The sequence below is a fragment of the Corylus avellana genome, chromosome ca2 (genome assembly GCF_901000735.1).
Source record: "Corylus avellana chromosome ca2, CavTom2PMs-1.0".
NCBI lineage: Eukaryota > Viridiplantae > Streptophyta > Magnoliopsida > Fagales > Betulaceae > Corylus > Corylus avellana.
The window spans coordinates 19,172,153-19,189,842 of record NC_081542.1 but is presented as its reverse complement, the minus strand read 5'-3'; the positions used below and the strand labels follow the sequence as shown (position 1 = coordinate 19,189,842).

Below are 17,690 nucleotides of genomic sequence, written 5' to 3'. Positions count from 1 at the left end.
CTGTGGAGTCTAACTTTTTTTGGTTTTCAGTATACACTGTAGTCAATTTCGAGTGGAAGAGAAAATAAAGAGTTAGAATATATATATATATACACACACAAAGATATAAAAAATATATATAGAAATTGTAATGATTTTAGTTGTTCTTCAGTTTTGGCACTACATTCACATTTAATTCATTCGTAAGGATACTCATTTTTTTGTCATAATGTCATTATCTTTAATCTAGTTCAAAGCCTGTAGAATAGAATTCAAATAGCATTCTTCTTCCTCTTCTTTGCAACAATCCAAAAGTTCTTGACAAGACAATTTTATTAAATTTAAACGTTTAGCTCTACGTTTGATATTCACTGCCGCTGAAACAGCTTCTACACTCTCAATAGCCCAACACATGTCTACAACAAAATAATATATAATTAATTTCTAAAAAATAATATAACTAAAATCAGGACAATAATGACCAATAACGCAGTGGTATAAAATGTTACTCCATTCATTTTCTTAACAAAATAAACTAGAAGTCACTTACTGCAATCCCTGGGTTGTTTTATGGCTACATTCAACGCACAACCTCTCTCAGTACGCCAATCCAAATGATTGGGAAAATCATTCGGCAATCTCTCCTAATATTTTCATTAATACGTCAGAAGATATATGCCAGACTTAATATTGGAGCGTTAAATATAAAAATCAGTGTTGTTCTATATAATATTGGGTAAAATAATCTGCAAAGTCCTACATGAACAAAACTTGCTTCCATCAGGATATGAGCAGAATATGAGCTAAATATTTAGATTCAGAGAGTAGAGAGTAGTAGAGAAATTCAAATTTATAGGCTAAATATTAGATTCAGAGAGTAGAGAGTAGGAGATAAATTCAAATTTACAGAGAGAGAGAGTAGAGAGTAGGAGAGAAATTCAAATTTACAAAAATGAGCGAGGAGATGGATCGAAGGATCAAGCACAGCGTCTAACCTGAAAACTTGCAGCAGCAACAAAGAAGGAGAGAAAAAATGAGCTGAAGAGTATGAGAGAAATTAAATTTATAGAAATGAGCAAGGAGATGGATCAAAGGACCAAGCACAGTGTCTAATATGAAAACTTGCAACAGCAATAGAGAAGGAGAGAAGCCAGAGAGTAAGAGAGAAATTCAAATTTACAGGAATGAGCGAGGAGATGGATCGAAGGATCAAGCACAAAGTCTAAACTGAAAACATGCAGCAGAAACAGAGAAAAAGGGAAAAATGTGTTGGAGATGGAACCTTTCAGCATATAGGAGAGGGTAGTGTGAGGATCTGTTAAAATGAGTGGGAGAGTATTATATATACAATTCAGGCTTTGGGAAATCTACTAAACTAGGTTAGGCTTTTTCTTTTTTTCTTGGAGAAACTTCACTAATGACCCCCAAACTTTCACCCGTTTTGAAATACCCCTCTGAACTTCAAAATCTCTCAATTTAGTCCCTTGAACTTTCAATTGCTCTCAATTTGGACCATTCCGTTAATTTTAGCCGTTAAAAATTCAATAAAAGAACAAAATATCCCTGATTTTTGTTTTTTTTTTTTAAATAAAAAAACGTTTTAGAAGTTGAAATTTTATACAAAAGTCAGGGGTATAAACATCATGTGATGTTTAAAATCTAACAGAGGGGTCTAAATTGAAAGCAATTGAAAGTTCATGAAACTAAATTGAGAGATTTTGAAGTTCAGGGGGTATTTTAAAACGGGTTGAAGTTTGGGGGTCCTTAGTGAAGTTTCCCCTTTTTTCTTTTTTGTTCTAAGAATGAGTAGGCCCCTTTGTGCATGGTGAGCAACACAAATTACGTTACTTGTAATTACATACAATTAAACTTGTCGTTGATCAGGTCACTACTCACACAGACGTCGTGTAGGGCCCGAGGCTGAGCTACTCTGTTTTTTCGTTTCAGATATTTTTAGTCATGAAGATGATGACAACGCTGACAAGTTATTAGTTAAGATATTTTTAAAGCCAAACAGGAGAATTGAGAATTGTTAAATAAAGTTTAAACGGTGCGTTTAGTCTATATTGCTGAATAACTAATAAGGCTGACATGTGAAATATAGAAAAACAATTAAGATCTCAAAGATTTAAAGTGCAGAAATATTAAAAAAAAAAAAAAACTATAAAAATTCTCAAACATCAATTAAGATCTCAAAGATTCATAGTGTAGAAATATAGAAAAAAAAAAAAATACTATCAAAGTTCGCAAACAACAATTAAAATCTCAGAGATTCAGAGAGCACAAATATAGAATAAATAAATAAATAAGAAATACTATCAAAATTCACAAACAACAATTAAGATTCAGAGATTCGCAGAGTAATATATATATATATATACTATCACAATTCGCAAATAGAAATTAACATTTGGAGATTCAAAATGTAGAAATATAAAAAAAAAAAAAAACAAAACAAAACAAAACAAATACTTTCAAAATTCTCAAGCAGCAACTAAGATTCAGATGGTAGAAATATAGTCAAAATTCACAAACAATAATTAAGATCTCAGAAATTCAGATAGTAGAAATATAGAAAAAAAAAATACTATCAAAATTGGCAAACAATAATTAAGATTCAGAGTGTAGAAATATAGAAAGAAAAAAAAATGCTATCAAAATTCACAAACACCAATTACAATCTCAAAGATTCAGAGAGTAGAAATATAGAAAAAAGAAATACTATCAAAATTCCCAAACAACAATTAAGATCTTAAGATCTCAGAGATTTAGAGTGTAGAAATATGTAAAAAAAGAAATACTATCAAAAGACACATTGAAGTTATGCCCTATAGCTACACCTCATTTAAAAAGTTTGGGCACATCATCACCTTCTTAACGAGAAGTATTAATTTTCTCGATGAATTTCCCTTCAAACAAAACAGGTTCTCACTTGTAATCGATTGGCGGTTGGTAGGGTTTCTAATTTTTGGTTTGTTGCATACATGAAGATCCATGATACATCTAACGAATTTGAACGTAAGATGAAAAATCTGCGAGGATCAAGTTTCTAGGAGCAAAGCATAATTATACCTACGTGTTGGAACAAGTAGCTTATATTAGAACACCAGTAGAAGACCAAATACATGGGAGCGGAGTGAACGTCGCAAAAGCAACGTTCACGGAGCGGGAATAGGTGGATAGGACCACGGAAGGTCTAATTTACTTGCACAATTAGGGTACGGGGTATTTTGGAGATTTCCAAAATACGTCCGTACAATTACAGTTTAAGGTTTTCCTATATATATGTTATTATGTAACCCTAAACAATTAGTAGAAAATATAGCCACACTCTCTGTGGATGTAGGCACATTGCTGAACTACGTAAATCTATGTCTCAACTCTCTCTTTTCGATTCTATATTATTCATCGTTGTTGTGCACGGTAACAACGCTATGCCTATCGCCTATGCTTTGATTCTTTTGATTCAATTATTTTTTTTTTCTTTTTTCTATATTTCTATTCAATACTCCATAAACAACAAAAGTCTAACAAACAATAAACAACCATTAAAATTTAGATATCAGAGAGTATAAATATATAAAAAAAAAAAAAAAAAAAAGGAAATACTTTGCATAATCCTCTACATAATCTAACCTGAACACTTGTTGAGCTTGCTATCCTTCAGCGGAGTAGGAGCTAAGGATTCAGATACAGAGTAGGAGAGATATTCAGAATTACAGAAATGAGCAGGAGATGGAATGATGGATCGAAGGACAAGCACATTTACCAAATAGAATCTAACCTAAACACTTCCAGCGAGAGAGAAGGAGAGAATTCAAAATGCAAAAATGAGCGGGAGATGGAACTTGAGCAATTTTAGTAGGATCTAAAGATTCAGATGGAATGAAGGATCGGAGGATCAAGCACAATCAGCAGATAGAATCTAACCTAAACACTTCAAGCAAGAGAGAAAATGAGAGAATTAGAATGCAAAAATGAGCCGTAGATGGAACTTGAGCGCTTTTAGCAAATAAGAGTGACTAGTGAGGTTCAGAGATGTAAAAATGAGCGGGAGAACAATTATAATTCAGGCTTTGAGACATCTTTGGGCAGAATACGGACTCTAAGAAACCAGTTTAGGTTATTTATTTATTATTTATTTTTGGGTTAAATACTAAATACCCCCCTAGGGTTTCATTGCTTTATTTTTTTCTCCCCTATGGTTTGATTTTTATTACAAGACATCCATGTGGTTTTGATAATAGACCAAATTAGTCCTTCTATCAGTTGACGTAACAGAAATCTACGAGGACCAATCAAATGTTGACACATGACACTTACTTAATTTTTTTTTTTTAAAAAAAAAAAAAAAATTGGAGGTGGCCGAGCCACTCCCTTAGCCATTTGGGGGTGGCCAAAACCACCCCCAGTGGGTACTGGGAGCCACACCCATGGAGCCTAGGGGGTGGCCAAAACCACCCCCAACCACCATTGGGGGTGGTTTCAGCCACCCCCTAGGCTCCATGGGAGTGGCCGAGCCACCCCCAGTACCCACTAGGGGTGGTTTCGGCCACCCCTTTTGGCCTTGAGCCACCCCCAAATAGCCAAGAGCCACCCCCAATTTCTTTTTGTTTTTTTGTTTTTTTGTTTTGTTTTTTTTTTGTTTATATATATATATATAAAAAATAAGTAAGTGCCACATGTCAACATTTAATTGGTCCACGTAAATTTCTGTTAAGTCAACTAATGGTCAACTGATAAAAGGACTAATTTGGTCTATTATCAAAACTACAGAAACTTCATGTGATAAAAATCAAACCCTATGGGGGAAAAAAATAAAGCAATGAAACCCAGGGAAGTATTTAGTATTTAACCCTTTATTTTTTTCTAAGAATGAGTATGCCCCTTTCTCAATGGTAATAACTTGTGATTTCCCAATCTAAATGAGGATTGCATGGATATAGAGCATGTGATTTCCAAACATTGCAATCGTTGTGCATCGTGAGCAGCACCTGCACCCCACTAGCCAATGCTTTCTCATTCTATAAGCAAAGTTGACAGTCAAAAAGTGTATAAAATGAGTTTAATTATATATAATTAGGCGAATCATCTAATATTTTTGTACAACTAGTGCTACAAATTCGTGAAACATTCAAAACAGCATCAACGATAATAGAAGACTACCTTGTTCCTAAAATCATGCATTATACATGATTTTTCTGGATCAGTAGCTCTTTTTTCCTGTTATTATTATTATTTGAAACATGGAAAGATGCGTAAAGATTCTTTTGTTCTTACAAAAGTTCAATTGTTCATTGATATAATTTTCCCAGGTGAAGAAGATTGTACAAGGGCAATTTGATTTATTCCAGTCCAGGCATAAGTCATTTCTTGAAGAGTATGAGGCTAAAGAGTTGTTGAGACTCATGTCATATGAAAGTCGCCAAACAAATATTTACCAGGTCTGTGTAGATCCTTAAGTTATCATTTGAAAGATGATTTAATATACCATCTTTGATTTTTTAGGTTCTGTTATAGAGAGACCTCATTGTTCTAACCTCATATCCTGCTTAATGAATCAAATATGTTTGGGGCCTTGAGCTCAGCCATGAAGTATAGTTGCAAGGTTTGGTATAAAAGTTTCTACTTCCTTTTTTAAATGTTGACATCGTGATCAGGCAAGCAATATTGATGTAAGAATTAGTTGTATAAGGGTTTGGACGCCATTTACTATGACTACAAAATGCTGGCTTTTCTTTATGCCATGCCTTTTCTATGTGTCTTTCCTTTGCTCCATGAAACAGTTAAAATTCCAGCATGGAGGAAAAACTAGTTCCTTGTTTGGAGTTTTCGGTCTTCATTAACTTCTTGATTGCACATATACTTGATGATTCATTACTCTAAGCTAGATACTATTTTGAGGTTCTGGAATATGCTCAGTTTTTCACAAGTTAAGATATTTTATCTCAAGTCCAATTCCATTTTCCTAAAGTATTGTTCTTTTTTGAATTCATTCATGTATAGGATTTCAGTTGTTCATTATAAGTTCATACTTACCCTCAATTTTTTTACAACAATCCCCAATGAAAGGTAAAGAGATGAGAGATGAGAGATGAGAAAGGAGAGAGAAATAATTTGTATTAAAATAATGTATAGAAAGCTATAGGAAAGCTTTTTTTGGGAAGAACTATAGCATTCCCAATGCTTAGGGGGTATATGATGTAGGTGGTTTTTTGTGATTTTATTTTACATTTTTCGTATATGAAGGGAAGGGAAGAGGTTATAGGGAAGCTGCCAGAAATGCTCTTATACCCTACGCACTACCACCACTTTCTATCTAGCTTTACTTTTTGGATGAGAATTTTATTGACTTGGACATCAAAGTGCCTTCAGTCTCTGAACCATCTTTGGGGGAGAAGCTTCCCTTGAAAGGAGGCAATCTACGGCCACATGGTCAACTGTCTAGACGATCAACTGAATTGTTGTCTTGATCATGTGGTCTTGAATACACGACCTGAAAATCTCGAGATAAAAGTTAAGAAATAGGCTCTGTTTGTTTCAGTGTAAAATGCTATTTGCACACCCAATTAATCCAATTTATTGCAACCCCCAAGTCTTCATATGCAGAACCATCAAACTCTAATAAAATGTGTAAATTAAGCAACTTAAAATGTCGCAAGTCTGCATGCAATCAAGGGACACTGCATATAAGTTTTAATGAAAATTCTCGACTAACATTTAAATAACGGTTACACTGCTGAACATAACAAGAAACTAATCCAAGGATAACGAAGGACTAGCTAAATGATAAACACCTACTTCAGATAACATCCTCCAAGTAAGCATCATGCTGTTGAGGACTTTTTTTGGGAGATAAAATGGAGTTTTTATTAAGAGTACATTAATATACATAGTTGAACACAATTCTAACCCAAAAGTTTAAGCTAATGAGCTAAAGTCCACTTTGGTATATTAATCACTCTTTTCTTTTATATTTTCTCAATATGGGACACAACACTTACGAGTGCATTCACAATAACTTCTCTCCTTATGCATGCACTCATCAATCGTATAACAAACATCTTATCAATCAATGAGAATCCCAAATTAAGTATACCTCTCACCAGCTTAGAGCGCATGCAAAAGCGATGCGGATGAAGAAGCTGCAGAAGATGAGGTGAACAATGAGGAATTGGTGTAGCAAGTAAGATGTGTTGGCCCCAACATATTTGATGGGAGAATAGGCAATGGAGCTTCAAAATTGAGAACATGAATTTTTTGCCGAATTGAAGGCCTAAGGTTTGGCTTAGGTTAAGCACACCAAAACCCAATAATCATCAAGTGCTCCATTTGCTACTCATCAAACTCTCCACCCAGTCTTGGATCAGCTGCTTCAAGTACATTTCCTCTTCCATAGAGCTCCCTAGCTAACCCAATTCACCACGACTTCTTGATCTTCAGGGGCCTTGGGCTCGATTGGTTTTCTTTCACAAGCAATCTCCAAATTAAGTGATAATTCCGAAACTATAAACATCTGATTTCTTACTAACTTTACCAGTCATGAAACATCCCAGAGACAAAAGAGTGGTTTGTGACCCTTTCACAAGCTCCACAAGCCTAGCTAGCCCAAAATCCCCAAGCTTGGTATTAAATTCCGAATCAAGCATAATGTTGTTCAATTTTATATATATCCCTATGCACAATGCACTGCCCCATTCTTCGTGCGAGTAAAGCAATGCCAACGCCAATCCATGAGCAACTTTGTACCTCATTGCCCATATCAACAAGTTTTCTTCTCGAAAGAGATGTGAATCTAAGCTTCGATTAGGCATCAACTTGTAGACAAGTAAGAGTTCTCCTCTTTCATGGCACCAACCAATCAATTGCACTAAATTCTTATGTCTCAATCGACTAATGATTTTTACTTATGATGCATACTCCTTTATGATCCCCTGTTTAGACCCTTTTAATTGATACCCTCTTAACAGCAACATAGGATTTTGAGTCCTTAAACAATCCTTTATAAACCCCACCAAATCCTCCCTAGCCTAGCCTAGCTTTTTGCCATGATTGAAATTCTTTTTGGCATGAGCCAATTCATTAAATGAGAACCTCTTTGTCCGGCCTGTTCCTCTTTGAAACTCATCATCCATGTACCTACCAAAGGCAAGATCATCTTCTTCTTTGTCACTTCTATTCCTCTTCCGCAAGCCAAAGTACATAATTCATGTTTTTCTTTTGGTTGGTGGGTTTGGTTACAATAACTTGTTTTTCCATATTGCTTGAACTAAAATCCCATGTGTAAATTGCATGCATTGCAGAAGAAGCTCCTGATGCGCCCGAGAATCCAAAAGTAACCCATTTAGGAAGGTGATCTCTCAAATCAATGTTATAAGAAAGGGACTCCTTTTACAGAAACAGTGAAACGAACAGTCAAATCATGAGAAATAGAATAACAATTGCTATTTAATTGATTAGATATAAACAGGTCTGCAGTTCTCCAATGTCGTCCGTCCGGCCGGCTGGCCCACAAAAGGAAACTCCATTAAATTAAAAACTTGAGATTTTTTTGGATAAGTCCATGCATGTCTCAGAGAGCGTCTTATCATAGTATACGTAAACCCCCTAGCCTCCTACGTCCGTATGGAGAAATGCATGCTGAGGATGAAGAGTGAAACAATTGTAATTAAAGATTGGCAAGCTATATATTTACCATAAAATCGCAAAACAACACATAAATAAATAAATAAAATTTTAAAAGAAATAGAATCTAAAATTCTTCTGGGCAAGTAAATAAAAATTAAATGTTATGTAAAAAATGTTACATATATATTATTAAAGTAACTTTCAAAGGAGGGCTATAATTGGAGTATATACTGCCGTACTTATAACCTAAGTGGCTATAGAAAAATATTAGACCTATAACTCATTTACGAGTTGATATGTGGTAGTACTTAATTGAAGGACAGACATTTAGTTAATCGAAGGACAGAAATTGATATGTGGTAGTACTTAATTGAAGGACAGAAAAAAGGCATATTAAATTTGAGTAATGTTAGGGACTATCTTTTTATCCTCTTTTTATCTTCCTAAAGTTGATATAGCTTTCAAAATTACCATTAAATCAAAATTCAAGTATGATTCATCTAAAATTTGATGATGATTTTAAAAACCACATCAGCTTTAGAAGGATAAAAATAGGATAAAAAGATGGTCCCTAGCATTACTCATTAAAGTTAGTCTAAGTTAGTAAACTGCTATTAATGAGGTTAAGAATTTAATGTGTATTTTAAATGTTTATAGACACTTGACACTATTTTACATAGGTTGGAAGATGTTTTCTTCAGGTTTGAAGGAAATTTCTGTCCTTAACTAAATGGTGTTAAAACCTTTTTTTTTTTAAATCGTTTACGTTGCTCCAATCATATATTGACACTTGGGAACAAGTTGTAAATAAATTGTAGGTGTATAGTGCGTTTGAGATTGTAATTTCGTAAGAACAATTTGCGTTTTTAAAAGATATCGCAAAACGTAAGGCATTTGACATTGCGATTTTAAAAAACATTTAATTTAAAATAGGGAAAAAAAATCTACGATTTCTATAAGTAAAACAAATGGTGCTTATTTGAAAAGGCCCAAATTTAAACCAAAATTATGATTTTGCATAACAAATATTTGATAAAAAAAAATATTTTTTAACATGTTTTACCAAACGCCTTAACTATTTTAAAAAATAGAGATTTCAAAAATTCAATTTTTAAAATCGCACTTACAGAAGCCATAATCCCAAGCAGACTTGTAGCATTGCTCTGGCATATATATAACATTATTAATTAGGCCAATAATTATATAAATCCATTCTCACACACCAACAATGACAATGCATATGTACTCGTGAAGCGCAAAAAGGAGTTATCCATTATCGTTATGAGAAGTAGGACTGTTTATTTAGTTAAAAGAGATTCGATATTTCGTAGTTAATTAATTTGGAACTAAATTTTGTCTTTGCTGCTCAAAAATGTTTACATAGGTGGCGGATCAAAATTAGAAATGATTCATTATGAGCCCTTAATATTAAATCATAGTTCCAGGAAATTATATGATTGTGCAAAAACTTTGAATAGTCATAAGTTTATGCTCAGTGTTCATCAAAGGTGAAAAGTTTTCTTCTTCACTTAAGGGTTCATTTGGTTTGCAGATTGAGTATTCCGTTAGGAAAATGAATAGTTAAATCTAGAATTGCAAGGATGGCCCCGGCAACCCCATTTGGAATTTTTTTTCTTCTTTTTTTTTTTAATAAAAAACAAATTTTAGGGTTAAAATAAAATAAAAAATAATAAGAGGTTTTTTAGAAAATAAATTCCATTTTATAAGGAGTAGCTATTACACTCATTTTTTTAGAAGAATGACTATTTCTGTGTATATGAGATTAGTTATTCGATCCCAGAAATAGACCCATACTAAACGAAAGAATGAGTTTTTCATAGAAATAGTCATTCCATTCCAAATGTCTATTTAACAAACCAAACGGCCCTTAATGTATCTTTTTGAGATCTTTGTGGTGGAAAGTTGTGAAAATAATATGTAAATAGCTACATGAGCTACAAGGGATAAGCAACATTGTCTAGATCAATTTGAAATTTGCACGATGTCTAAAGGAGGAGTATTACACATCATTTTTTGTTCATTTTTAATTTTTTTTATATATAACTCTACTATTAAATCTGTAGGACTCATATCCATCTCTTATACATAAATAGACAAGAGATAGATAAAAAATAAAAACCAAATATTTCTCATAAAAGAGTAAAACTTGAGTCTAACTACAAAACAAAGTTTTTATTCAAATTCTTCAAATTTGGTCTATTGAATTGACTTTTATTTTTATAAACCATACATGTAATCTATTAATTCTATTAAAAGTACATGTAAACATTAGATACTCTAACAACATAGGTCAATTTAATATATTGGGCTTAATGCCAGCCCAGTTAAGAATAAAACTTATTCTTAACTAGAATAAAATTTTATTTAAAAAAAAAAAATGTAAAAAGAAAGCCACTCTTTTTCAAACTTTCATATTTTTTGTTTCTCTTTTAATTTTTGAGTACGTAGAAAGGAGGAATTGATTATTTACTATTTTAGTACATTAGAAGAAAGGTCAGTCCATTTTCGTATCCGGTGAAATCATACCACAATGACTTCTTTGACCTCCTCGCCAAACTTCAGTAAATTAGACCCGAATAACCGTGTAAAAATTCCTTAGGGTTACTTTTCAAAAACAAGAGGGACTACTTCACTTTGCAGTTCAGCTGTTTGAAAAATTTCCTCTTCAGAATTGCTAGTGTCAATATGGACAAAGCGGAGCTTGAGAGCTTTCTAAAGGTTCTTCCTCCTGTAGACTTTTGCTGCGTCTACGGTTCAGCTCTTCATCCAAACAATCATGAAAAGGTTCTGCTTTGTTTTTGCCGTGTCAATATTATTCTTCTCAAATTCAAGATTTTTTTTTTCTTCTGTAATTTTATATTAATCAATGAATTTCTGTGGTTCTAGTCAACCATGGTAGATTACATTCTTGGTGTATCGGATCCTGAGCAATGGCATTCTCAGGTAAGTTCGAAATATGGATCATTTTTACTCATTCGCATGTAGAGAATAAAGATTGTTTGAATGTCTTAAAGAATTTGATTTTTCTGATTTTATACAACCCAGAATCTAAAAATGAACAAAAGGCACTATGCTTCATGGCTGGCGCACCTTGGCGGGGCGAGAATGGTATTGTTTTCTCTCTCTTTCTCTATCACGTTGGGTTTTGTTCTCATTGTCTCTGATACTATATATTGGTTCATTGTGGTAGATTACTCAAATTGCTGATGAAATCGGTGTTGGAGTACACTTCAACCCTTTTGTTAGTTGGAATGACAAGGTATTGACCATTCAATCCTTAAAATCCCCTTAGCTGTGTCTCTGACTGTGTGGGCACCTGCTCTGTATGTTAGAATTTTATGGGCATTAACATTTTATCCTATGTCCCGGCATCGCATGCAATGTTCTCTGAGTGTCTTGTAATCGTCACATTTAAGCAAATGTAACAGATGTTCAAATATGGGATTGTTCGGATGCATGACTTGGTTCAAGACATACTGAATTGGGAGAGATTCTACTTGAGTGGTCGTTTACAAAAACCGGTATGTCCTTCCTATGGCTTTTAGAAATCATTTATTTTTATGTGTCTTCATTTCTTTGCCTGGAAATAATACAACAAACATCTATTTATGGCCAACAAGTCATCAACTTTCTAATTAATGTTTTTATTATGTTTCTGTATTTTGTATCCCTCTATTTTTTTCAATCCATCATTATATGTTATTTATGAGAGCGTGTTGCAAAATGTGATATAAATTCTTTCAAAAGAACCAAAAACAAATTGTAAAAGTTCAAATACTTGAAAATTCTTTCTCACTGATCATGCTTGTTCCTTTTCATAGTTAGTCATTTAATAATTTAGTTGTTTTTACTGGAAGCCCTTTCAAGTATGAGAGAAATCCTTTAATAAACTAGAATATTTATACCATAGTTTAAAATAATTTTGCTCGTTTAGAAGTGCTTGTTAATTTTACAATGTGCAGCCTCGTTTGAGATTCTAAAGTTTCTCGAGTAAGTCTTTGCTAAAGTTTAAATAGGCTTTCTCTAACTCAAAAAATCATCATAAGGACAGAAAACTAGTTTTTGCCCCTTTAAAAATCACAAATACTATTGTTCATAGTAGTTCTAAGAAAATGGAGGCTGACTACTGGTAAAGCATTTTGGACTAATAAGTAGATGGCAGATAATACATGTATGGTCCTGCCTGGGAAACACGTAATCTTGTAAAACAAGTTATGACTTGAAATTATAGTTCATGTGGGCTCAGATTAGCTGTTGAAGTTATTGATTGTACTGATTTGTCATAATGAGCCAGAAACAATCATGGTTTTGGTGTTTCATCTATTTGGTTAATATATTATAAGAAACCCATGTGAGTTTTTCTATAAGGAGGTTTTGAGAACAAGCCAAAATATTGGGAACATGTGATTTTCTAGGCCTCCAACTTGAATTTTTTTTTAAATTCACTTCATTATGATTATTGGCAGCCACATTGAAGCCAAAATTGTATGTTCAATCACATCTGGTTGGCAATTGTTAATTTTTGACAGTAACAAGTGGGGAGGAGTTGATTATGCCTCCAAATCTTTTGAATATTCCTAAACCATATTTAAGTTTCACTTTAAATTTAAATGCTTGTATTATAAAGTCATTGATGAAAATCACTAAATATAGTCACGCTACTTGATATTGTCAAGTTATTCTACCATCTTATAAGAAAAGACAACCCGTCCGATAGCTAGAATAAGTAGCTGATATTATCCACATGCTTACTGCCATAACCACTCTGCGTTAGTTCCAACAGGGTACATTCCTGGCCACATGTTGATTGGGCTCAAAAATTGATGATAATGATGTTAAATTAGGTTTCATTTGTGGATTTAACAGATTTTTCATAGAAAACAAAAGAGAATAAAGCAAGCTAGCAAAATTTCATTTAGCTCAAAGTATATGAGCCAAAGTGTTCAAAACGTGTTAGGTTGCAGTTAATGTTGATATTGGAGGCAGGAAATTAAGTGAATATTTGAAGTGCCTTAGGCTTTCATGGAATGTGGGCAACACCAGAGGCTATTGAGTTTTTTCCTTTTGCTTGATTGCCCCATTAGGGGATCTTTTTATTTTTTTTCAACCACCCTCCTTTTCTTTCTCATCTTTCTTTTTTCTGATTTTGTTTTTGGTAGTTCGATAAATGTAGATATAGAAAAGTGAGTTACTGAATAGTTCTTTGTTGATGTTGTTTGGAGAAAAAAAAATCATTTTTGTGATACCCAACCATAATATGCTTCAATTGAGTAGCATCTGCATGTACAGAGTTCCATTTAGATTCTGCATAAAGTACATCAATACATGGTTGTTGACTAATTTAGCGTGTTATTTGATCATATTAATAGGGAGACTCTTTCTTATGCTGTTTACTAACTGTAATGTCCCAGCTTTTCGAACTCTGGTAGCATTGCCTGTCTCAAACTTCCTCTGCATTGCGTTTACCTGATGTTCCTAATCTATGATCACAAATCTCAAGGAAGTTTCAATTTCTTCTTACAGGTCCATATACTTGTGGATAATCTGGATCTAGAAAATGTAAACTCTTCTAATTTGAGGGCTGCAATCTCTGCTGCCCTCCTCCTTCTGCCACCAAAATTCACTGAGGTTTGCTTCGTTTTCAACCCTTGACCTCTCTTAGAACTACTAGAATTTGTTAAGTAATTATATATTCATGCAGGAAGATTTGTATGCCAAAATATGTAGCCTCTCATATATGGGTGATTTGCGTATGCTTTTTGCAGAGGACAAAAATAAGGTAATGGTTGACATAGCTTAAATAGATCTTCAGAGTGAAACTGCTTCTAGCCTTTCAGGCATTAACATCTTTATGCTTGCTTGCTACTTTGCATCTATTGGATCTGCTGGAATTATATGTTGCTCTGATTTGGCTGAGATTAATTAATAATTGGCCAACAAGATATGCTGATTTGGCTCTGATTTTAGTGAATAATTTTTTTGCTATGAGTTTATAAAACAAGATGTGCTTGTGGAAGACATTATACAGTTCTCACAAGTAGAACGGGAAGTTTCTTAAGTGCTAGTTCTTAACCTCCACTTCATTACTTGTTTTTCCATTGTAACTGCTTAGTGGATGTCTTACTATTTTTTTCAATGTCAATTTTCTATTTTTATATCAAAGACGTTAATACAAGTTACATCTGGTATGGCATTTCTGTGGCCCAATAGGAGACATTGTTTACCAACATTTCTTTTGTTCTTACAAAAGTTCAGTTGTTCATTAATATAATTTTCCCAGGTGAAGAAGATTGTACAAGGGCAATTTGATTTATTCCAGTCCAGGTATAAGTCATTTCTTGAAGAGTACGAGGCTAAAGAGTTGTTGAGACTCACGTCATATGGAAGTCGCCAAACAAATATTTCCCAGGTCTGCTTAGATCCTTAAGTTATCATTTTAAAGATGATTCAATATGCTATCTTCGATTTTTTAGGTTCTGTTCTAGAGAGACCTCAATGTTCTAACCTCATATCCTGCTTAATGAATCAAATATGTTTGGGGCCTTGAATCAAGTTATCATTTTAAAGATGATTCAAATATGCATTTTTACCTCTTAGAACAGGATTGTGGCTTATCCGTAGCTCGGCATCTTGTTAATACCCTTCCTCCAATGGTCAGAAGCCAAATGGGCATGAAGCTAGGAGAGAAGACAAAGCTGAGTGACTCTGGTATGAACTTCAACTTATCTTTGGCGGATTTATGGTAAAGAGTAGTTTTTGAAGACGCAAATAGATTCTATAGTTTTATCACTACACATCTACACTCATCCCAACTTTGTGCACTCAATTTTACTGGGAAAAACATGATTTGGGTCATTCATTTTCAAACATCCATTTGGACATTGGATGACAAGCAGTGGTGTTACCATGTTACACTTAGTTAGACGATAGTTTCAATAATTATGCCAAAGTTGAGTTGATAATAACATCTTTCTGAACAACTGAAGGTCAAGTTATACATGAAGTTTTGATTGGCTCGAGAGATGAGGCTGCAAAATGCATGCAGAAGGTTCTGAGGCAAAAGGTCTTGGTTTCAAGTGCAAGGCAGGCTGTCTCTGGGCTACTAACCGCTGGTGGTGTAAATGCTGTTAGATATCTTGCTAACAAAATGTGCAAGGCTTGGAAATCCTTGAGATGAGACTTCACCTCTATTTTTTGAAAGAAAAAGAAAAAATTGTGTAACTCAGTTTTGAACCGGTACTAGTTCTGGCAGGCTAAACCTTTGAGTTACACTCTAAGCCTATTCCTTTGTTGCTGCCCCTTTGCAAACTTTATAATGGAGTTATGATGTTGTGGTCACCGTCAGCATGAGATTTCACCCCAACAACTCCAAATGGGCTTGCCTGGATGTGCTGATCAACTTGTTTGTCAAAAAAACAATGTATTTGTTAAATAAAGAGTAATGTTATTCTTTACACTCTTTTACACCGGCTTATATGATATGTTTTAAGTGACTCATTATTATTATTTTTTTTTCCAAAAGTGACTCTTTTACGTCAATATGCCATGTAGCATTGAAATTAGAGGCTTGCATGGATGCAAAGATGGATATTCGTAAGCATACCAAACAAGGAACATATTCTTATTGTAGAAGCTTGATGACTTTTTGGATCTGCACTATTTTGAACTTGAATCTTTGAATTTTTTTTGGGAATTTCTTCCAATGGAAACATTATGTGGGGTCCGTGTTTACTTAACTGCAAGCATGTGGGAACATGAGGCAGATTTTTCTTGTGATGGATAAGGGTTGTGTATGTGGATGGTGGGATGGCAGCCCATAACACCACTACCCACCAGGGTGCCCATGTTAGCATTTTCCTTTGATTATTTCTTGCATAATTATGAACTTTTCTCTCACTCTTTTTTTTTTTTTTTTTTCTATTCATAATTATTAGCCATTAGAGGCTTTTGCTAGCTTCCTAATATTAATGATTCAGCTTGTGGCTTTCTCTTTGATTTTATAATTGAGTACATCGTACCAATGTTCAAGATTAGGCAACTTCAGTACTCCATGAGCAATCCCATATTTTTGAGAGGTGTTGATCTGCTTGCAGTATGGGATTTGGATCAGGTGCAAATCAATGAGCTGCTTGTATTACATGCTCATGTGAGAAGGCAAACAGCCAACTAGCTGTTCGAGCACTTGAGAAGGCAAACGAGCTTCTACCTGTTCGAACAAGTGCTTGGATAAGGTGCAATAATCTGCTCGTATTGCATGCATTATATATAGCTTTAAGTAATATGGGACTTAATTGCTATCAAGAGGTCAAAAGATTTGCAAAAAGACCTATTGGTACTTCAACAGCCCTGGGAAAGACACTCTGATACCTTAAATTACTTTACAACTTGAATATTTTGGGCTTGTTTGGGAAGACCACTCTTTCCAATTTTTCTCAACTTTTTTCAGTTGATTTGATACCCCTAACACTCAACTCAACTCAAAACTTTTCAACTTTATTCAAAAAATTTCAACTAAACTAATAAAAAACATTAAATAAAAATTTAAAATCAATAAAATTAAAATATATATATATATATAGGGGTGGTGGCCGAACCACCCTAAGGGGGTGGCTAAACCACCCCCAAGAGTCTTGAGGTGGCCAATCCACCCCCCAAAAGGTGAATCGACTACTCCTAAAATTAGTTGAGGGTGGTGCTACCACCCCCAGAATGGGTTTTGGGGGCGGATCGGATACCCTTGAAACCAGTTGAGGGTGGCGCGGCCACCCTCGATTGGGTTTCAGGAGTGGCTCATCCACCCTCGAAATTAGTTGGGCGCCACCCCCGTTTGGGTTTCAAGGGTGGTTGATCCACCCCCGAAATTGGTTGGGTGCCACCCCCATTCGGGTTTTGGGGGGGGCCAATCCACTCCCGAAACCAGTTGGAGGTGGTTTTAAGGGTGACCGATCAACCTTAGAAACCGGTAAATGGTGGCGCGGCCACACCAACTGGGTTTCGGGGGTAGCTTGGCCACCCCTGGGGTGGTTCAAAACCACCTCAATATATATATAATTTGATTTTAT

At 34.4% G+C, this 17,690-nt stretch overlaps 1 protein-coding gene across 2 annotated transcripts; it reads left to right on the top strand.

Annotated features, from left to right (window-relative positions):
• The first annotated feature begins 11,171 nt into the window (after nt 1-11,171).
• LOC132171593 (uncharacterized) lies at nt 11,172-16,125 on the top strand. Of its 2 annotated transcripts, XM_059582957.1 has the most exons (10): nt 11,172-11,412; nt 11,515-11,571; nt 11,674-11,736; nt 11,819-11,887; nt 12,057-12,149; nt 14,152-14,256; nt 14,330-14,407; nt 14,909-15,037; nt 15,231-15,336; nt 15,615-16,125. In XM_059582957.1, exons 1-10 carry the CDS (start codon nt 11,314-11,316, stop codon nt 15,803-15,805), a joined length of 990 nt encoding a protein of 329 aa, XP_059438940.1. In that variant the 5' UTR covers nt 11,172-11,313; the 3' UTR covers nt 15,806-16,125. The 2 variants fall into 2 exon arrangements, with proteins under 2 accessions (XP_059438940.1, XP_059438941.1); XM_059582958.1 differs by lacking the exon at nt 14,330-14,407.
• Nucleotides 16,126-17,690: the final 1,565 nt, after the last annotated feature.

Bases quoted from the DNA above. Each gene is read 5' to 3' on its own strand.
- LOC132171593 (XM_059582957.1), top strand. From the start codon at position 11,314: ATGGACAAAGCGGAGCTTGAGAGCTTTCTAAAGGTTCTTCCTCCTGTA. The intron at 12,150-14,151 runs GTATGTCCTTCC...TTCTTCTTACAG, and splicing joins GTGGTCGTTTACAAAAACCG to GTCCATATACTTGTGGATAA. The intron at 15,038-15,230 runs GTCTGCTTAGAT...CTCTTAGAACAG, and splicing joins GCCAAACAAATATTTCCCAG to GATTGTGGCTTATCCGTAGC.